This window comes from Apodemus sylvaticus, chromosome 3, assembly GCF_947179515.1.
Source record: "Apodemus sylvaticus chromosome 3, mApoSyl1.1, whole genome shotgun sequence".
Taxonomy (NCBI): Eukaryota; Metazoa; Chordata; class Mammalia; order Rodentia; family Muridae; genus Apodemus; species Apodemus sylvaticus.
Window position 1 is genome coordinate 124,646,365 of NC_067474.1, and position 22,043 is coordinate 124,668,407.

Sequence of the window (22,043 nt, forward strand, 5' to 3'; positions counted from 1 at the left end):
GTATGTGTGTATGTATGTATGTATGTATGTATGTATGTATTTTTAGACAGCATTTATCTTAACAGCCCTGGCTGGCTTAGAATCCAAAATGTTGAACTCACAGAGATCCACCTGCCTCTGCTGGGCTAATAGTGTGTGTCCTCACGCCCCCATCCCTGCTTCTGTGGTCTAGCTTCTTTGAGTGAGATTTGCCTCTCAGTTCTCAATAGCCTTTGGACTTCCCCCACTGCCATCAGCACATGTTTTGATTCCTCAGACTGGATCCACCAGACTCAGCCTGCTTCAGGGTGGGCTACCCTTCTCTCTGCTTCCCTCTTGGAGGCACTCAGCCCTCCCATCCTCCCTCCCTCCCTCCCTCCCTCCCTCCCTCCCTCCCTCCCTCCCTCCCTCCCTCCATCATCTGCTGAGCTTGGATTTTGCTCTCTGAGGTGGTGATCCAAGCAGAGCGCCCTCCCTCCCTCTCCCCCTCCCCAGTGGCTTCGTCACCCAGATTCTTGCCTGAGCTTGGTGTCATAGCTGCTTCCCCTAGGGCTTTTCTTCTGAACACCAACATTCTCCACATATATATGATTATATTTGCAAAATAATCATTTTAAAAAACAGAGATGTTTAGCATTAAAACTTTGGAGTTATGTATGAGTTAAGAAAGAAAGTCTGATGTTCTCATTTTCCCCAGTCTAGAGACAGCTATGCAGTATTTATTGTATTGCCTCTAGGTTTTGTGCCCATTTGTTATTTAATTGGTTTGACTTTGTACGTGATACTTTATCATCTTTGATCTCTGACAATGACACTAAAATTTAGTCTTTGACTTTTTCCTCCTTTCCTACATAGAGAACTAAATTTTGTTTAATATGTTTTTGTTTGTATATATTCTTTAAAAATGTGATTTTTGTGTTATATGAACATATTTTTATTTATGACATTTATTTATTATGTGAAATTTATTTATAAATTTTATTTTCTTATTTTAGATATTTTCTCTGAGCACTGTTTTATGATTTTTTTAATTTTCAATTTATTATTTTACATGTGTTCATGATGTATTTGGGGGCATTACAGCAATATGTGTGGCTCCTAGCACTCCCATAGCAGCTCACAACTGTCTGTCACTCTAGTTCCAGGGGATCCAATGCCCTCTTCCAATGTCTAAAGGCACTGCACACATGGTGCACAGACAACCAAGTAGGCAAGACATTCATACAAATAGACTTTTAAAACGTCTTTACAGGTGTTGTGGTCCTTGCCTTTAATCCTAGCACTCTGTGATTTAGATGTCAGCCTGGTCAACACAATGAGTTCCAGCAGCCAGGGTTATGAAGAGAGACCCTGTAACAAAAAGACAAAAACAAAAAACAAAGCACCAAGATAAATAAATAAATAAATAAATAAGTCTTTAAAAACAAAACCATTTAGCTCTACTGTTGTAAGAGTGGCAGCTATCCCTATAACAAAAGACAGGTTCAAACGAGAAAAAAAAGATATTTCTTGTTTTTTTTTTTAATTTTTTTTATTCGATATAATTTATTTACATTTCAAATGATTTCCCCTTTTCTAGCCCCCCCACTCCCCCAGATATTTCTTAATTGAAGATTTATATTATTTAAAAGATTGAAGCAGGGGGATTAGGAATTCAAAGTCAGTGTGGACTCTATCCCAAAACATTAATAAATAAATAAACAAGACAGATCGTTCTGAAGAGAAGGCTCTGAAACGGAGAGAAAACTTTTTGCACTTCAGCTCGGTGAACGCTGGGCAGTCAGGTAGAACTGTTGGCTGAACAAAGGTTAGCAGATCCAGAGGGATGGCTGAGCCCTGCCTGTCTGCTCAGTCTCCTTGGCTGCTCAGGTGTGGGTGGGATGAGGAGTTTAACATCTCATTATCAGACTAATTGTCCTTTACAGAGAGGAAGGGGAAAGCTAGGCTAGCATTTCTAATTTCTACTTTCCCACCTTGAGAAACTGGAATTCTGGTTTCAATGACTAACTTCAAGAGAGAAAGAGAGAGGAGAGAGGAAGGTAGGAGAAGGTCAAAGAGAAATTTGTTGCTGGGGTTCTTACAGTGTTCTTCAGTTCAAATTACTTGGTACAACAAAACACTGTACTTGACGGTACTGCTTTACAAGCCCCAACACACCCGCTTACTACATAGCTCCTCATCTGTCTTCTTTTTATTATCTATCTATCTATCTATCTATCTATCTATCTATCTATCTATCTATCTATCTCTATCTATCTAAAGAGGAAGGCCTAGGCTGGCTTCTATCCAGAGTTCTTAAATCAGAGTGAGGGTAACTTTTAGTAACTTTTCCAAGTTGCTTGGAGGTGGACATTTGACCCAGTAGTCTACAACTGAGCTTCAATTCCTTCACTACCTTCAGTTAGATGTCCAGGAAATTATATTTTACAGTGCCTTTGCCTGAAAAATGGAGGCCATAAAACTCCATTTTAGCATTGTGGTAATATTAAATACGATTACTGACTTAAAACTTTAGTCCAGGAAAAGATCATAAGCTCAAATGTAAATTCAGATTTCCTATTAACATTTTATCATTTAAAATTTTATAAATAATAAAATAATCATTATAAAATATTATCTTATGTTTGCTAGTGTTTTGCTTGCATGTATGCCTTTGTTCCATGTGCATGCCTAGTACCTTTAGAGACTAGAAGAGGGCCATGTAGCTCCCAGAACTGGAGTTACAGACAGCTGTGAGCTGTTGGTGCTGGGAATCAAACTTAGGTTCTCTGGGAGCGTGGTCCATGCTATAAACCTCTGAGCCATCTCTCCAACCCCAATTCAAATTTTTTATTGAACATATGCTAGTTAGGTGTGATGGCACATACCTGTAATCCCAGTTCTGGAGAGACAGAAGCAGTTTCTTCTTGGCAACTAGAGTTGGTAATTGTGCTGCTTCTCACATAGGAAGGTTTAAATTCAGACTAAACTGAAGACAGTGTATCCCTGCTGGGCTTCCTGGATAGGGATAAGACATAGGCTTCTAAGGACCCGTGGATTCTGTAAAGACAGCCTCATCTTACAGCTAGGGTAGTGGAAAGGAAGAGGACTTGACCTAATGCTGATAATAAAGTGCACCAGGAGCACAGATGGGCCTGGTCGCAGGGTCCTCGCCTGGTAAAGTCCTCAGCAATGAGGACACAGAAGGGAAACTGTCTAATGTAAGAATGTGAAAATGAGCTTAGGGGTCAGATGGACATAACTGAGGATCCCAGCATGGCCCGTTTACTAGACCTTGAACTTTGTCCTTGTGACTTAATTCTAAAATTTCAGTGTCCATTAAGTGTTGCGTGGGCGATTATAACGTCATCTGCTGTGCACAGATGCTGTGAGTTTACAGAGCATGTGAAACTGAGTGAATGGCACATGATCTGCATTCCAGAGTTGGACAGCTACTTAAGAAGTCATGTGCTGAGCCCAGAAGCCATCATCAGTGCTGCCTCCAGGAAGCTTCTGTCACCACTGAGCTCCTCTAAAGCAGCTCCCTGCATATCCAACTGCTTATTCTCATAATCCCTGTGGGATAACTCAAAGTGACAGCTTCCGGAAGAGCAGGAAGCAGCAAGATATGGTGTGGGAGCAGGCTGAGACCTGACATCCTCTCACGGGGGCTCTCTCGCATATGTGTGCTTGTGTCTCTCTCCGCTCTCTCTCTCTCTGTGTGTGTGTGTGTGTGTGTGTGTATGTGTGTGTGTGTGTGTGTGTGTGTGTGTGAGTGAGAGAGAGAGAGAGAGAGAGAGAGAGAGAGAGAGAGAGAGAGCTTGAGCCCAGTCTCAGTACTGGGATGACAGGGATGTGCTATTATTCTTTAATTTTTAGTTAATGTTCTCATATCTGTTTAATGGAAATGATGTTCTTTACCTCCCGTGGTTGTTGGAGGAATAGATATTAGTGCCCATTTTGTACTTTAGAAATACTGTATAAATGTGCGGGGCTACATTTGTGTTTATTATTCATTCTTCCATAGAGTGAAATGGACTCAGAGATGGACTGAGTTCTGCTTCAAAGTTCAGCTTTTGGGGAACATGGGCCTTAGGTGAGGTCTGGTTATTAAAATGCTGCTGCCGCATCTAATGCTCAAATATCAGTCCCTATACCTACAAACTCTTCATTCTTGTGAACAGCAGTGGTCTGCAGACGATCCCCAGAACATAGCTGCTTGGACCAGGAGTTTGATCAGTAGGTGAGCACCCCCATGGGTTTGCCAATGACCTGCAAATGCATCCTGGCTTCTTGAAAATGAGTTGGACAAATCAATATTTCCTCTCGCGGTAATCTGAATCGGAAACATGAAATAACTGAGGCCATTAGCAGCAATAAAAACCATGGCTAATTGTATGTAAAGAGAAGGACTGTGAGGTTGCGTAAGGAGGAGCATGGAAGAGACAGAATCTAGGCTATGACAGACTGAAGTGGCCGAGTTCAGAAGTTGTGAGTAAACAGAAGCCACAGAGTAGAAAAAGACAGTGTGCATTTATCCAACAAATGCTAGAGTTCCTTCTGTAACAGCAAATGCTGCTGGCCTCTGAGTAGTACATGAGTGACTCAGACACAGCATTCGTCTCCTAGCACTTAATTTGGGTGGGGGAAGAGAAACAAAACAAGTACACAAATAATTATAAATTGCTAAGGGCTAATAAGAAAATAAACACAGGACTGAGACAACCTATTAGGAGGGGACCTAATTAAGAAATAGCAAGGGAAGGCTGGTGAGCTGGTTAAGCCAGTAAAGGTACTTGGCACCCAGCTGGACAACCTGAGTTTTGAGTTCTATCCCCAGAACCTGCAAGGTGGAAGGAGACAACCAACTCTTGAAAGTTGTCCTCTACCTCCAGACTCCTAACTGTGTCACTTATGTGCCCTCTGCCAAATAAATAAATAAATAAATAAATGTTAAAAACCGGTTTTTAAAAAGAATTAACAAAGGAGGGAAGGCCTCTCTGAATATAAACTAAAGTGAGGAATGAAGGACAAGATGGAACCAGTGGCAGGATGAACAGGGAGACGGGTATTTGAGAGAGAAAGAACGTGTAGCAGCTGATGGCAGAAAAGCAGCTGGGAGGGACAGACAGACAGACAGGCAGGCAGACAGATACACACACATACACAAACACACACTATAGAGAGCCACCCATATCATGTATACATACATACAATAATATTACATTTTTCAACTATACAAAGTCCAAAAACTGAGTCTGGATAAAAATTCAAGTTCTAAGTTCCACCGTTTACCAAATGTCTGGTGTTGAATAAATTTCTTAATCTTTCTGTGTTCTACAATTGAGGTACATTTGAATTTTACTTCATGGAGTTGTAGGAAATTTTAAAAAAGAAAAAAGAAAGGGCTCTCTTTCTCTCTCATACACTCTGTGTGTGTGTGTCTCTGTGTGTGTCTGTGTGTGTATAGGTTGAAACAGTTTTTGGCACATATCAGATATCTAATGACTATAAGTTTGTTTGTTTGTTTATCTCCTGAGACAGAGTATCTCTGTGTAGCCCTGGCTATCCTGTAGACCAGGCTGGCCTCAATCTCAGAGATTCACCTGCCTGTGGTTCCTATATTATTATTGTTGTTGTTGTTATAGGGGAACCTTTTTTTGTGGCTAAGGCTGGCCTCACACTCAATTCTGCCTCAGCCCCCTGAGTGCTGGGAATACAGGGCAATGCCTCCGAGCTGGTTAAATTTATGCTATTTTTTGAAAGTCATTGTAGCTAGTCCACAGAGGATGAGTGTGCGGGAAAGGGAAAGAGGAGTGCCTGAGGATAGGTCAGGTATACAGAGAAGAGTATTCTGAAATTATGTGGATTGAAGTGGGAACAGTGAGGAATGTCTGATCTGACATGATTTGGTGATGTGATCCAACATGATGCAGGTGGTCTGGGTGTTGTAGATGAGGAAAATGGAGGAATAAAGAACAACTTACAGGGTTCTGGCTAAGCAAGGAGGTGAATGACTGACATTTTCTTCAAGAAGGGATCCTGAGACGAGAAGGTCTGGCAGAGGAACAGACATGTGAACTTGGGAGTCCATGAGAAACGCATACGCATGTCCGCACTCACTGGGTCTCAGAAACCAGAAAATTCTGGGATAAAGGATGAATTTTGAAGTCACTAGCAAACCAACATTTAAAAACAGAAGTAGTAGAGACCATCTAGGAAGAGAGGACCCAGAGGGAAGTGAAAGAAGCCCTGAGGAGGCCAGAGGAATTGCAAACTTTAGGGTAAGGGAATAGAACAGGGACTAAGAAGAAGCTGTGGAAGAAGGGAAACGAGAGGCAACTGCTATCAGAGACAAGGGTGGAGAGTGTTTCAGGAAAATCTCAACAGTTAGCTGATGCACAAGGGAGCCAAGGAGGTAAGGATGGGGCCATTGAGGAGTAGGTTCATTCTGGAGGAGCTAAGGAAGAACCTGTAATGAACAGGCACTTTCTCTGCGTGCGTCCCACACTATGGTATGAGTTGCTTGCTCCCCACACCGTCCAATCCACAATGAACAGAGACCCTGAAACCTTGGGCCAAAATAAATCCTCCCACCCTTAAAAACAGTGGCCCAGCTTAGTGTGTAAAGTTGCTTGTTGCCAAAGTTGAAGTCTCAAGTTAGATCCTGAGACTCACATAGTGGAAGGAGAGAGTCAGATCAAAAGAATTAGGTACCAGGATGAATCAGGGGTGTTTCCTTTGACAGTATATGTGTTAAAACTGGAACAATGCACAGGAAATGGGCACAGCTCCTACATGTAGATAACACATAGATTTGTGGAGCATTCTATGTGCTTTTTGCAAGGATTTGAGTTTGATGACAATACTGACTTTTACATATTCAAGGTGAAAACTAAATCAACAAGAATGGGCATCTTAAGTTGGGTATGGTGGCACATGTCTTTAGTTCCAGCCTTCAGAAGGCATAAGAAGCAGGCAGCTCTCTGTGAGTTTGAAGCCAGCCTGGTCTACATGGTACATTCAGGCCAGCTAGGGCTACATAGTGAGACCTTATCAAAAAAGAATATGTATTTTGAAACTGAATAGCAACAGAAAAAAATGAACTTAACTGCATTTAAATATGTGATACAACAGTTTTGAAAGGAAAACCAATCCATGCATTTTTTTTAATGAAGTACTTTCAGTATATCCATAGTCTAAAATCAAAGCAAAACTACAAACAAATCTTGAACCCTATTGAGAGGGCTATTTTGGTAATGTACTCAATGCAACAATTCTGAAACTATTTTGTGTTTCACAGCACTGAGTAGATGAAGAAAGACAGTGATGTTGGGAGCCAGAGTTATCACTGTGGGAAAGGAGAGATGCAAATCAAAAAGGAACCCTAAGGGCCTAAGAAGTAGAAGTACCAGTATCATGAATAGAAGATCCATGATTAAACACAGTTAACAAAGTAAATGGCTATTTCAACCCCCTTAGCTTTATTAAAAGGGCCTAGAAGCAATTATACCCCAATAGCAGTGAGCATATCTGGTACCTAGATCTTGGTTTCTAAATCTCCATTTCCTACCATACAGTTAGTTCTTGGGAGAAATGGCTGTGGCCAACTTCCAGAAATAGGCAGCAAAAGTACAAGTACATGTTGAACCTGGGAGAACTTATATAAGTATGGAGGGGGAAAGGGAGAGAGAGAGAGAGAGAGAGAGAGAGAGAGAGAGAGAGAGAGAGAGAGAGAGAGAGAGAGAGAGAGAGAGATTAAAAGGATACAGCTTGAAGAATTTCTCACTACTCAACACTGGGACAGTGTTAAATAATAAAAAATTGTAGTGAGAGTGATAGACTATAACCTAGCAAATAAAAAGAAGGATCCACATATTTATAAGATGACAATACATAGACATATATTGAATATATTGATAGAGATATATGTGATAGAAGGGATGGGGGTTACAGATAGAAGGCTGGGGTTACAGATGGTGTGACACATCTGTAACCCCAGCACTGTGAAGATGGAGGCAGAGGGACAAGAGTTGAAGGTCATTCTTGGCTATGTAGTACATTTGAAGCCAGCATGGGCCACATAAAACCTGAGGGTGGGGGAGAGTATCTTACTATAGTAAAATGCTACCTAACAGAAATAAAATTTCTCTTACCTAGATGTGGTCGTGCAATCGTAGCACTTCAAAAACAACCATACTCAGGTAGTTTAATTGACTGCTTCCCCCTCAAAACAAAATACCAATCTAATCACACAAAATCCTGAGACAAACAGCAATAGGGTGTTTTGACACTGGGCAAGTATTGGGGTATGGTAGTGCTGCCTGTAATCAGCACTTAGGAGACTGAAAGACTGAAGATCTAGTCTAACTTAAAGAAGACTGAGGGTCCCAGTGTTTAAACACAATGCAGGATGTGGGTTTAGCACTAAATCAGACTCTAGTGAAGATTGGACTAATTAGTAAACTTTGAATAAGCGGCCTAGTTTGTTTCTCTGTTGCTGTAACAAAATACCATCCACAAGCAACTTGGGGGAGGAAAGGGTTTACTTCAGCTCATGGTCATAGCCTGTGACTGAGGGAAATCGGACCAGGAGTGCAGGGCACAACCTGAAGCAGAGACCATAAAGGAAATGCACCCTTTGGCTTGCTTTTCTCTTGTTTGCTTAGCCAACTCTCAATAAAGTAAAAAAGTTAAGCGTTTTCTTATTCCACGAGGGAAAAACCGGGCATGATCAGATCAAAACAAACCCAAAATCCAACAGTTAGTATCTAACAGCTGGGACTCAACTCAAGATTTTCTGGGCTTCCAAGGTCTTGGGCAGCCCCACTTCTTCAGCTGACACTGGCAGCACACACAGCTCCTCTGGTAGGCTAAGACTCGGCACACTCCATGGCCGCTGCCACCCTTGGGGGTCATCCACTCACTTCAGCAACTGCCTTCCCTGGTCTCTTAAGGGACTCTGACACTTCATCATGGAGTCAAGCCCAACCTCCTCTCCACCACCCCTCCAACCCAGGAGTTTCCCCTGCAACTGAGGATTACCTTTACCGGTGGCCTCTCCTCGCCTCTCTTATTGAGATTTGGATCCCGGCACACGGTATTAAGCCTTCGCTGCTCTCCATCACTGCCTCAAGCTTTCAAAGTGAGTTCCATGTGGGAAACTCATACACATTATTTGTCAAGTTCTACTGCAAGCTTAGTTCCTGCCTAGACTAGAGCTTCTGAGTTACCCTGAGGAACTACTTTCCAGATTTTACCTCAGTGATGCTTAATCTCTTGTTGTTGCAGATTTTCTTGCCCCAACTAACTAGCATCTATTGTCCCATTAAAGCAAAGGTTTCATTTCCACCCCTTTTTTTCTGAGACGCAATCTAAGTCTACGTAGCCCTAGCTGGCCTAGAACTCATAGAGACCCATTTGCCTGTGTCTTCAGAGTGCTGGGATTATAGGCTTGCACCACCATGCCCAGTTGTTTCCACAGATTCTTAACTGAAAAATATCACATGAACATCCCTGATAAAGTATTTGAGGGAGACCCAAACGTCCCTCTGGAATTTCACAAAGCAGGTAGGGCCCCACCATCTGCTTTTCCTTCAACATTCTTATCTTCCAAGCTTCCATAGAACATTCAACTAAGCTCTCAGGACTTAATGGATTTTCCAGCCCAAAAATCCAAAAAATTCTTCTACAATCTTCCTCCACAACATCATGGATGGGTTGAGCACAGCTACAGTCCAGTTTCTAGAACAAATTTTTATCTTTATTTGGTTTCTGTTATTGTGATAAACACTATGATGACCAAAAAGCAAGTTGGGGAGAAAAGGATTACTTCGGGTAATGGTCATGGTCTAATACTGAAGAAAATCAGGGCTAGACTGCAAGGCAGGAACCTAAAGCAGAACCAAGCAGAGACCACCAAGGAAAGGTACTTACTTACTGGCTTGTTTTTCCCTGGCTTCCACAAGCCCACCTGCTCAGAGATAGGACTGAGCACAGTGGGCTGCTTCCTACCCCCAGTCAATCAGCAATGAAGAAAATACCCCACAGACTCACCCACAGGCCAATCTGAAGGAGGCAACTCCTCAACCTCGATTCCCTCTTCTCAGGTATGTGTAGGTTTGTGTCGAGTTGACAAAAACTAGCCAGCACAAAGGCCCATGTTGCAACTTCAGCATTGTATTAAATAGGCATGAGGTTTAGTAGGCATCTCAACATTCTGGAGATGGAGGTAGGAGGATCGGTGGTGGTTCAAAGCCATCCTCAGCTACATGCCAAGTTCAAGGCCAGTCTGGGCTACAGTAGCCCCTGCCTGGAAACACAAAAACAAACAAAAAAGAAAATACACACTGGGGGCTGGAGTACAACTCAGTAGTAGATAATTGCTTGTCTTTATATATTATAGACACTGTTAGCTCTTCTGAAGGCATATTTTATGTTTATGAAACCAGAAGACATTTGGGCCACCACCACTTGAGGGCAGTAAGAAATGTTGCTGCACCTTTCTGGTGTTTTTATTGTTTCATTTGCTGGAACAGAACAATCAAGGCAATCTGAGGGCTAGGAATGTGCTTCTATTGGTAGGGGGCTTGCTTGGGTGTATGTTAATTCGCTGTGTAATTTAAGGAACTGAAAGACTGCTCTGTAAAATGTACCATTTTACATCTTTACCAGCAACATGTGAGAGTTCTAGTCTCTTTTTAAAACTATTTTATTCAGGCACTACTGGTATGTGTGTGTGTGTGTGTGTGTGTGTGTATGTGTGTGTGTGTGTGTCTGTCTGTCTGAAGAGGTCAGAAGACAGCTTCTAGGAGTTGATTCTTCTTCCACAGTGAGTGGCTTCAGGGGATTTAAGCCAGCTTTCCCTAGCAAACGTTCCCCAATGTGCCATCTCACTGATCTGAGGGTTCTAGTTTTTTCATGACTCTGCCAAAATTGGATTAATAAAATAATGTTGGCCAATATTATAGGAAGATACTGAGTTTTTGTCCATTTAAAAAATAATATAGCTAGTTTAATGTGTATGAAGCAGTATCTCATTGAAGTTCGGATTTGTACTTCCCTAATTACTAATGATGTTGATTTAATGTCTGGTTTTATTTGTTTTTTCGCTATTTGGATATCTATTTAAATCTTCAACTCATTGTCTTTTAATTCAGGTCTGTTTTGCTTTAAAGAGGCAGGATCTCCCTAGGCTCTTCAGTCTGACCTGAGTTCTTGGGCTCTATAGGTGTGTGCATGCATCATTCCTGTTTCGTTTAAAAGTTACTCTCAAATGAAATCTTACTGTTTGACTCAGACTGGTCTGAAACTCCTGGGCTCAGATGATCTAGGTCTCCCAAACGCTGAGACTACCCTGTGTACCACAACGTTAGCTATTATCATTTTTTTTTTTTTTTTTTTGACACAGGATCTTACGTTTCCAGTGCTGGCCTCTGAGGATAACCTTAAGCTTTTGATTCTCCTGCCTCCACCTCCTGAGTGCTGGGATTAGCACACGGTGTATGTAGTGCTGGGGATTGACTCCAGCCAGGGCTTTGTGTATGCTAGGCAAGCAATCTACCAACTGAGCTGCGGTCTAGCCCTATTAACAGATATTAAATTTTAAAATGTGTGTGTGAGGGGGTGTAGGGGACACACTATGGAAATAGATTCTCTCCTTTCAACATGTGGAGTCCGGGGATTTACTTCAGACTGTCAGACTTGGAAACAGGCACCTTACCAGATGAACCATTTTACTGACCTGAGTCATGGATTTTTGTATGTTAATTTCTCATCCTGCTACTGTGCTAAGGTGTCTATTAAATCTAATTGCACAAATGACCCCTTAGGGTCTTTTTGGTATAAGACCATGTAGTCTATAAATAGGATATTTTGACTTCTGCCTCCTTTGCTTGGGTCACATTTTTTTTCTTTTGTGGCATTGCTTTAACTAACACAAGTTGCTATGTTGAGTAAGAGTGAAGAGTATAAGCACCCCTGACTCATTCTTGGTTTTAGACAGCTTGCTTTCAGTCCCTCCTACCCCTATTTTGTATAATCTTGGCTATATATGTCTGTTATAGCTATATTATGCTGAACTTCTATTCTGATTTTCTTCAGGGATTTTTATTCAACATTGTCAAAGGTCACTTTTGCATCCATTGTGAATATGTGACTTTTAGACCAGGGGGAGGGGGAAAAGGGAGCGGAATCAGGTAGGGGGTGGGGTTGTGGGGTGGTGGTGGTGGAATGACATACAGAGGGTCAGGAATTCCAACAGAAGTGTGTAGCAATGGAGGATGGGGAACTGGGGGTAGCCACCAGCAAGTCCCAGATGTCAGGAAAGCAAGAGGCTCCCAGGACCCAACTGGAATATAATCTGAAATGCCCAACAAACCTGTAGAGACCATATACAGAGGTTAGGCAAGGCCTCCAGTTGGGGGATGGGGTCACCCACTCATCTCCAAATTTTTAACCCAAAATTGCTCCTGTCTAAAGGAAATAAGGGGACAAAGTGTGGAGCAGAGACTGAAGGAAAGGCCATCCAGAGACTGCCCCACCTGGGGACACCGAGCCCAGACACTATTGAGGATGTCAAGAAGTGTTTGCTGATAGGAGCCTGATACAGTTGTCTTCTGAGAGGCTCTGCCAGAGCCTGACAAATACAGAGGCAGTGCTCACAACCAACCTTTGGACTGAAAACAGGGTCCCCAATGGAGGAGTTAGAGAAAGAACTGAAGGGGATTGTAATCCCATAGGAAGATCAACCAACCAGAGCCCCCAGAGCTCCCAGGGACTAAAACACCAACCAAAGAGTACACATGGAGGGACCCATGGCTCCAGCCACATATGTAGCGGGGGATGGCCTTGTCTGGCATCAGTGGGAGGAGAGGCCATTGGTCCTGTGAAGGTTTGATGCCCCAGAGTAGGGGAATGCCAAGGTGGTGAGGTGGGGTGGGTGGGGTAACACCCTCATAGGAGCAGGAGGAGGAGGAATAGGGGGTTTCCAGAGGGGAAGGGGGATAACAGTTGAAATGTAAATAAATAAATATCCAATTTAAAAAAAGAATATGTGACTTTTATTATTGTCTATTTCTGCAATGTATTACATTTATTTCCTCATTTATTTTGTTTTTTGAGGCAGAGCCTTGTGTGGCTCATGCTTGCCTCTTACTGTGTAGCCAAAGACGACCCTGAACTACGGTCTCTCTTGCTTCTCCTTCCCATTGCCAGAATCACCGACATGTGTGACACCATGCCAGGCTTCATTTTGATTTTTTTTTTCTTGAGACAGGGTCTCAAGTGGTTTCACCTGGCCTAAAACTCACTATATAGCTGAGGATGACTTTGAATTCCTCAGCTTCCTATCTCTCCCAGGTGTTGTGATTATATGTGTGCCACTGCGTCCAGTTGAACTGGCTTATTCTAATAGTGTATGTGTGTGTTCACGTGCATGTGGATATATGTACCTGTGTATATGTAGACTAGAGGTGATTTCAACTGTCCTCTTCAGTTGTACTCTACTTTTTTTTTTTTTAAGGTAGAATGATCGTGCATGTCCCTAGCCTAGAACGTGCAAGCCCCAGGCTCAGGAGAGACCAGGAGAGGCCTCAGAGGACAAGGTGAAACCCTTCTAACTAATGTTCACAGCACATGCATACACTCACAGAGATAGACAGATAAATCATTCTTTTAAAAGGCACTATATTTGAAAATGTGAGCAAGACAAGGCAATAGGTATCCTTTGTGTTTCCAGTGGTGATTTTCCTTATCTGAGACTCTCTAGAGACCCAACTTCTCTAAGTCCATCTCAGCTCATTCCCGATCTGTCTGTGTTATGTTCTAGTTCCTCTTTTATCCTCTGCTAGTTCCTCTCTCCCCCAAATATGCTATGTTTCATTCTATCAAAAACCTCAGCAGCTGGGCAGTGGTGGCACATACCTTTAATCCTAGCACTCAGAAAGCAGGTGGATCCCCATGAGTTTGAAGCTGGCCAGGTCTACATTGTGAGTTCCAGGACAGTCAGGGTTATACAGAAAAATTCTGTCTTGGAAAATAAAAATCTCAGCATAACCAGAACACACTTGCTCTTCTGTATTTTGTAGACATGTCCTTTACCTCCAAAGACCAGGCCCTCACTGGTAAGCCATGGATTAAGACATTGATGAGGAGTCCCTGTTGTTGTTGTTCTTAATTATTAAAAACCGGGTATTAATTGCCGGGTGGTGGTGGCGCACACCTTTAATCCCAGAGCTTGGGAGGCAGAGGCAGGCAGATTTCTGAGTTCGAGCCCAGCCTGGTCTACAGAGTGAGTTCCAGGACAGCCAGGGCTATACAGAGAAACCCTGTCTTGAAAAAAAAAAAAACCAAAAAAAAAAAGTATTAATTATTTTTGTGACTGTGTCTTTTTGCCTGCATGCATCCTAGGTTGACTTTGAACTCTATGTCAGTGAGGATGAGTACTTGAACTTCTGGTCCTCCTAACTCTACCTCCTAATTGTTATGAGTATAGGTATATACCATTATGCCCAGTTTCATGTAGTTCTTGTAATCCAGCCCAGAGCTTCAAGCATGCTAAAAAGCTCTCTGCCAACTGAGCTCCAGCTCCAGCCCTCTTCAAACTTTTGGCCTCAACACTTTAAGCTTGTGTTGATTCTCATGTGTCCTACTTTAGAGCACAAAGCTGGAAAACTAGACAGCTTTGTTCTGTTTGTAGCCTGTCCTCTGACTTGCCTTGTGATTGAAGCCAAACTTCTTCATTTGATGGTGTCTCGGCATTCACACATGTTGAGCAGGGGTAGTAATTACTTATGGAGAAAAAGCTTTGAAATCTGTAGATGAAAGGATCTGCAGCCATGAGTACAAATATTTTCTTTCCCAGGGTATTCTTTTTGATTTCTTGTGGTTTCTAGGACCTTACATAAGAGAGGGAAATGAAAGGCAGGAAATAGGGCAAGCATAAAACTGCAGTCACTTTCTCACTAAGAGCCAATGTCACTTCGGGAACAACAACTGAATAATTTCCCTTACTCTAAAGCATTCAATAAACATTACAAATGGATGAAAAATTTATGAAAAAAGTCATTAAGTAGGCTTTGGAAAACCACTGAAACCCTTAAAATGATTTTGTTTTCTAGTTCAGGTTACTCAAACCTTGGATAGTTCCCAATAGGCAAGAAAAGGCACTAATACTAACAAATACAGGGTCTGCTGCATGATAGGCACCAGGCTTTTACATGTAACCTTAGTCATCATAATAGTATAATAAAGGAGGTATATAACTTTCAGTTTGCAGAGGAGGCAACCAGGGCTTGCTATCACTCACGGACTTGTCCAAAGTTATGAAAATAAGAAGTTACAGAATCAAGAATGGACCTGGTTGGGTTTTCCAAGGTCTTAAATTCAGCTGTTTCCAGGACATCTCATTTGTGATGTATTGGTGATAACAATTCTTAGTTATCTTATGGCACCTTGGATGTCTACGGCGTTTAACAGTCTTTCACTGTTTGTCCTTTTCATGGCGTGGACCCTGGTACAGAGACAGTTATTGAGTAGCACAATTGTTATTTTTGTATAGTCTCACCCATTCTTTTTGCCCTGGGTAAATCTGAACAATGATGATCTATACTTATGAAGCCAGCAGTTTGGAAGCATGAGCTCTACATTACCATTACAATCGTAACACAACTTTGTTTTGAAGCGTAGCACCATTTGTGTGGAAGGCTGTTCACAAAGAATCGTGCACATAAACTGGCTCTTTGTACATTCAGAGTTCCTCACAGCCTCCCCTCATAGTTTCAATTATTCTGCATTTCTCAGCTTTATAGATGCTGACATCACACGAACAATTGTAATGTTCATAAAAAGCCGATATGGCAACTGCTTTCAAAGCTTGGGGAACAAAGAAACAGAAGTAGTAAAGATTTCCTTTTAGGACAGGCTCAGGAATGGGAAAGTTAGACTAGACTGATAACAAAGTTGTCTGTGATTTAGGATCTCTTCAGGCTCATCCCAAGTTCAGGCCTATCACAAACCCATACCTCACTTCCAGCTTTCTGTGCTCAGAATTTCAGTTCATGGAGCCTTCTTGGGGGCTATTTCTCCAGGATGCTAACAATACATTCTATTTTTTAAAAAATTAGGTTTGAATCAGAAGACCTTTGAATTACGAAATTGAAGAATTTATACTTCTGTAAAGTAAGGTAAAAACCAATCATTATCACGTTGTTGTAAAAACAAGTTTTAGCTCTTGGTACCCAGATTAGAGTAATCAGATACAACTTTATATCTTAGGGAACACCTACCTTTTAATGACAGTGTTCAAAACAGTCCCTCCCCGCTCTTGTAACTATTATAGCTACAAACTTACTTAGTAATTAGATGGTTGACTGAAAAGCAGGGAGAGAAGTGGTGACCTTCCACAATGGTATTGCATAAATATAAGTTACTGAACATATACAGAGTCTAGGCCAGTCTCTTTCAAAGGCCACTTATGCATGATATCTAATTTTATACTACCTGTATCAAATGATAATTATTATATTCCGAAGTATATGCCAGGGATTTGAAGCTTAGAGCCTGAGAGACATTAAGCTGCCCTAACAAAAATAAGTAAACCTTTTCTGTCTGACCTATGCAGTTTATTCCCGTTACAACGGACTAGATTATAATATATCTTCCATTAGCTATAGTTTGTCTTCCTAAAATAGATTTGGGATACAACCCAGTGCTTTGATGAGATCTGGAACACACATTTTCAGATTGTCTTTGGTATGTCATTAAAAAAACCCAATCCAGTCTCAGAAGTTGAAGGTCTTGGGAATTTGGCCCATCAGTGCTAGCCCCACAGTCCTGCTCTGATCTCTGGCTACATGCGATTAAGTGAAACCAGAACTCACACGTGGAGAAGCCACTATAAATTATTGGTGCTCCTGAAGGGATCGGGAACAACTCCTATATAGTGAATTTAAGGCTCTTCTCCTTTCCTAGGTGCTCCCTCTTTTCTCTACTTCTTGCTCTTCCCCATCCTCCCCTCCTTCTTTCCCTCTCTCTTTTTCTTTTGGATTGAATCTAGGACCTTGTGCATACTAGACACGTATGCTAGCTTAGCTACATCCTCAGACCTTTTTTTGTGTTCTTAAATGAAGACCCCAACTGTTTATGTGCCAGTGCTTGGGCTCTAGGGGACAGAGGTCAATTAGGGTATCTTCTTTAATCACTCTCCGCCTTATTTCGGAGGGAAGGTTTCTTGCCAAGTCGGAGTACACCAAGTTCTCTGGACTGGGTGGCCATCAATCAAGCCCTAGGGATCTTTCTGCATTTGCTTCTCCAGTGATAGGATGACAGGTACATGTCTCTTCTCTTGGCTCCCTCCCAACCCCCCAACAGTGACGAGGATCAAATTCAGGTTCTCATGCTTGCACGTAACCAACTGTACCATCTCCCTAGCCTCTCAATGTTCCGATCTGTGAAGTGGGGATAAACTGAAGATACATATAAATATTGCTGAGATTTTATGTTTAGTTTAGTTCCATAAAGTTTTATAAGGTACCTGTTAGATATTAGGAGTTAGTTGTGTTAGATTTTGCAACGACATAAACTTTTAAAAGAGACCTCTATAAATATGAAGTTTCATTCTTTTACTTAAAGCAAACCCATAATAATAGTTCCTTTTACTTCCTTAATATGCTATGGTATGTTTGTGAGGGCCAGAGGAGAACTTACAAGAGTCTTTTCCTTCTAGCTATTTTCAAACGTAAACTTGTCTGATTTTCAGGTTTCCGAACTTCTATACTTTTATCTACAACTTCAAATACTTTTCATACATCACTTCATAGTCCCAGAAAGTCCAATAATTAGTAAGTGATAAGTGATTCCTTGGTCACACTCTGATGTTTCTGATCCCTAAGTCAATATATCAACTGATTTGGCTACTAGACATGTAACCTTGGGCAAATTATCTGACCTCTGTGGTGCTGAGTACCTCATTTGGGAAGTGAGTGAGATAATTGGTTGAGTTATACTCGATGTTTCAAACTGGGATAGTTTCTCATCTTCTTCCTTGAGTCAGAAGGAATAATGGCAGAAAGAGGTCAAAGGGGGATACCCCTGAATACATGATTACTCATCAGACCTGTATAACTTGCTCTTTGAGGCTGGACCGAGTCAGAGGAATCTAGGTAGAGTTGGGAGTTCTTGAGGCCTCTCTGGATTTTGCCTGTGATGAAAAAGTCTAAAAATGGAAGTGGAGCTAACTAGATCTTGGGTCTTTCCAGCTCTCTCAGTATATCAAGGAATCCTATTATAATGATAAAAGCTGTGCCCATCATAGACTTGTGGTTCCCACTATTGGGTTTTGTCCTGGAAACCACTATGAGTGAGAAAGGAAGAACAATCACAGCAAATACATATGAGGTTGAGTACGTCTGTGTCTGAGGGAACTGCAGTAGTGAGTTAGTCTTCTTTAAGGTCAGTGAGATGGAGACAAGCCATCAACTAACTCTTAAAACAAGGCAGAGGATATAGGCTTCAAAGCGACTTAGTAGGTAAGCACAATGGCTGCCAAGACTGCCAGCCTGAGTTCTATCCCACAGACCCCATTGGTGGAATCTGCCCCTCCCCAAGAACACACACACACACACATACACACACACACACACACACACACACACACACTCAATAAAAAACTCAATAAAAAAAGGTAGAGTACAGGGACTGGAGAGATGGCTCAGAGGGTAAGAGCACTGACTGCTCTTCCAAAGGTCCTGAGTTCAAATCCCAGCAACCACATGGTGGCTCACAGCCATCCATAATGAGATCTAATGCCCTCTTCTGGTGTGTCTGAAGACAGCTACAGTGCACTTACATATAATTATAAATAAATCTTTGGGCTGGAGAGAGCTGGGCAGGAGTGAGCAGAGGTCCTAAGTTCAATTCCCAGCAACCACATGATGGCTCACCACCATCTGTACAGCTACATGTACTCATATATACTCATAAAATAAATAAAATAAATATTTAAAAAATGTAGAGTACAAAAGTCATATCAAAGTAACTAAAAGCCGGTGCAGACTTCCTAGACCTCCTGAAGTAGGCCACATACAAACTGAATGTGCTGGCTAGTTTTACATCAACCTGACACAAATTAGATTTATTAGATATGAAGAAACCTCAGTTGAGAAGAAGCCTCCATAAGAACTTGCTAAGACATTTTCTTAACTAGTAGTTGGTGGGAGAAGGCCCAAGCCTTGGCCTTCTCCTGGGTTCTATAAGAAAGCAAACTGATCAAGTCAGTAAGCGGTACCCCACCATGGCCTCTGCATCAGATCCTGACTCCAGGTTACCACCCTGTTTGAATTCCTTCCCTCACTGCTTTTGATGATGAACTGTTATACAGACTGTGAGGGAAATAAACCCTTTATTCCCCAGGTTGTCTTGGGTCATGGTGTTTCATCACAGTAGCAGTGTAACCCTAAATAAGACACAGAACATAGGTAGATGAAAATTTCAGGTAAGTGGTTAGTTATTCCTACTAAGTATGGCAACATGAGAAAGAGTAAGGTGTATTATGTCAAATATAGGCAGGACAAAGTCCTTTATTAAGCATATACTATGTTATGATGTTAAAGTACACATAAATATATAAAAAAATCCCTGTCATTGAGGAGATGGGGGTGGGATGGGGTTAGACTTATGTAAATAGGCCATTAGGAGGTTGTTGACTTCTTTTAGTAAAGAAAGTCAACAACTGAATATGAACACTGGTTTGGAGAGACAATACTCTGTCGAGGTGGCATTTATGACAAGAAAGAATTTGAGATGGAGCCAGACAGTGGTGGCGCACGCCTTTAACCCCAGCACTTGGGAGTCAGAGGCAGGCATATTTCTGAGTTCGAGACCAGCCTGGTCTACAGAGTGAGTTCCAGGACAGCCAGGGCTATATAGAGAAACTCTATCTCTTGAAAAACCAAATCAAACCAGAGAGAGAGAGAGAGAGAGAGAGAGAGAGAGAGAGAGAGAGAGAGAGAGAATTTGAGCTAGGACCTAGGGCTTTATGCACACACTGTACCACTGAACTACACTTCGGTCCTACACCTGCTTTTTTTTTTTTTTTAATTAAACAACCTAAGTGGGACAGGGAGCAGGCAATGAAAGCAGTTCTTTCTTGCTCCTAAGATTTCTACTTTTGAAGGACTTGAATCAATGTGATAGCAGGTAGAAAGATTTGTAATCAAGCTTTCTAGTTAGCTTTTAAACTTCAGGTAAGAGAGTTGTGTTTTTTCTTGTTTTTTGTTTTTTCTTTTCTTTTTATTTCAGACAGGGCCTTACTATGTGTCCTTGAACTCACTATGTAGGGCAGGCTAGCCTGGAATTCACAGATTAAAGGTCTGTGCCACCATGCCTGGCTGGGTTTCACCTTCCTCATTTGTATAACTTCTTTCGGTTTCAAATCCCCAATTCATGCATTTTTTTAAAAAAAAGTATTTAGTCCTGGAGTGGTGGTATATCCCTTTAATCCCAGTACTCTGGAGGCAGAGGGAGGTGAATCTCTGGGAGTTTGAGGCCAGTCTGGTCTATTTAGTGAGCTTCAGGACATACAAAGCTACACAGAGAGAGACCCTGTCTTACAAACAAACAAACAAACAAACAAACAAACAAACGCATTTAGTGCAGAGCGAATCACATACAATCAGTATTATTTAATATTATTACTACTAAACTGTTACTATCATTACTTAGTACCATTGCTCCTTTAGTTCCCACAACCCACCTGGGCATAGGTATATTTTCCCGCACTTTACAGAAAAACAGCAGCCCAGGAAGAAGGAAGGTTTGTGTCCTGTTGAAACTTCTCAGGTCTCTGTGGCGCCGCCTCCGCTGCCCGTCCACCCCAGAGCTCTATCCGCACCGGGTTTTCCAGGGAGGCCGGGGTCAGGGCCTGGTTCCGCGGCTCAGACTCCCGCGCCAGGCTTTGCGCGCCACCACGGCCTGCGAGGCCGGCGGGGCGGGGCGGGGCGGGGCGGGGCGGCGTGAGGAGGGAAGTTGTCGAAGTTCGGGGAGACGCCCGGCCGCCGGCCTCGCCTACGGCCTGTCCCTCCGCCTCCTTCCCGCCCCGAGCCCCCGTCCGTCCGTCCTTCCTTCCCCTCCCGTGCATGATGGAAACACCATGGCTGCGGCAGCCCAGCTCTCCCTGACACAGGTAACGCCGCCCGCCGGTCGGCCCGGCCCGACCCGCTGGGGTTCCCCGGCCCTCCCCCCCACCGCTCCGGGGCGCTGGCGCGGCGGCTGCCCTCGGGCCGCTCGGTGGGAGCGCGCGCGAGGAGAGCGGGCGCCATCCGGAGTCGGAGCGGGAGCCGCGAGTCGCCGCGCCCCCGCCCCGGATCGCCGGGTCCTCGGCTCCGCCCCGCGCGGCTCCCACCCGGCCGCCGCCCCCGCCGCGGGTCCCCGCGCCTCTCCCCTTCTGGTCCGGTGGGTGCTCACCTCCTCGGCAAGTTCCTCCTCCCGGCTGACGGCCGCCAGGTGAGCTCCCGTGAGGCTCACGCGAGGCAGCGCCCGCGGGTGGTGCGAGGCTCGACTTCGGCGGGCCAGGGTTCCTCCAGCCTTGCTCAGTTCTGGCCCGCGGGAGCGACGACTGCAGAGTTCCCCTCAGTTCCCTCCAGTCAGCCTGGCTTCCAGAAGTCGCATCCTGCCCCGGGCACTTGCCTTACTCGCGCCTTTGCCTCCGGGGCAGGCGAACTTCTGCTCAGATCCCCTCGCTGACTTCCCACCCGCGAGGGGGCCGTCTCTGATCGCCGTCCTAGGGCTCAGAGTGCCAGCCTTCTGCAGGTGGGGCGCGTCTTGGTGCCGGGAACCACCGGGGAGATAACTTTGTCCTGGGACGATCTCTACCAAAAGCTGTTCTTGGAATCTCATCTCTTTAAAAAATTAAATTAAATTAAAATTTATCTTCCTTCAGAGCCCCGTCCTCAAGTTTCATAGGGAACATCTAAACATCATCCACTTAGGAGAGCCCTAATTCTCCGTTTCTGTAAAATCAAGCGTAGTCATCTCACGACAGCCAGGAAGGATGAGGTACCAAACACCTGCCAGCCCCTTCCATCTTC

At 43.2% G+C, this 22,043-nt stretch overlaps 1 protein-coding gene and 1 long non-coding RNA gene across 6 annotated transcripts in view; one reads left to right on the plus strand and one right to left on the minus strand.

Moving 5' to 3' along the window:
* Positions 1-891: 891 nt before the first annotated feature.
* Positions 892-22,031, minus strand: LOC127681079 (uncharacterized). 3 transcript variants are annotated; one of them, XR_007977072.1, is made up of 4 exons: positions 20,711-20,955; positions 10,015-10,270; positions 2,847-2,976; positions 892-1,329 (listed from the first exon to the last, which is right to left on the minus strand). It is a non-coding gene; the product is annotated as an uncharacterized LOC127681079 (long non-coding RNA). The 3 variants fall into 3 exon arrangements; XR_007977071.1 differs by lacking the exons at positions 10,015-10,270; positions 20,711-20,955 and adding an exon at positions 21,421-22,031 and having other exon boundaries at positions 894-1,329; XR_007977070.1 differs by lacking the exon at positions 10,015-10,270 and having other exon boundaries at positions 894-1,329.
* Eps15 (epidermal growth factor receptor pathway substrate 15) overlaps positions 21,047-22,043 on the plus strand; it is a 114,706-nt gene continuing 113,709 nt past the window's right edge. For all 3 annotated transcript variants that reach the window (XM_052176983.1, XM_052176984.1, XM_052176985.1), the window contains exon 1: positions 21,047-21,139. In XM_052176983.1, coding sequence (XP_052032943.1) covers positions 21,107-21,139 — 33 coding nt within the window. In that variant the 5' untranslated portion in view covers positions 21,047-21,106. The remainder of the gene's footprint in view (positions 21,140-22,043) is intronic.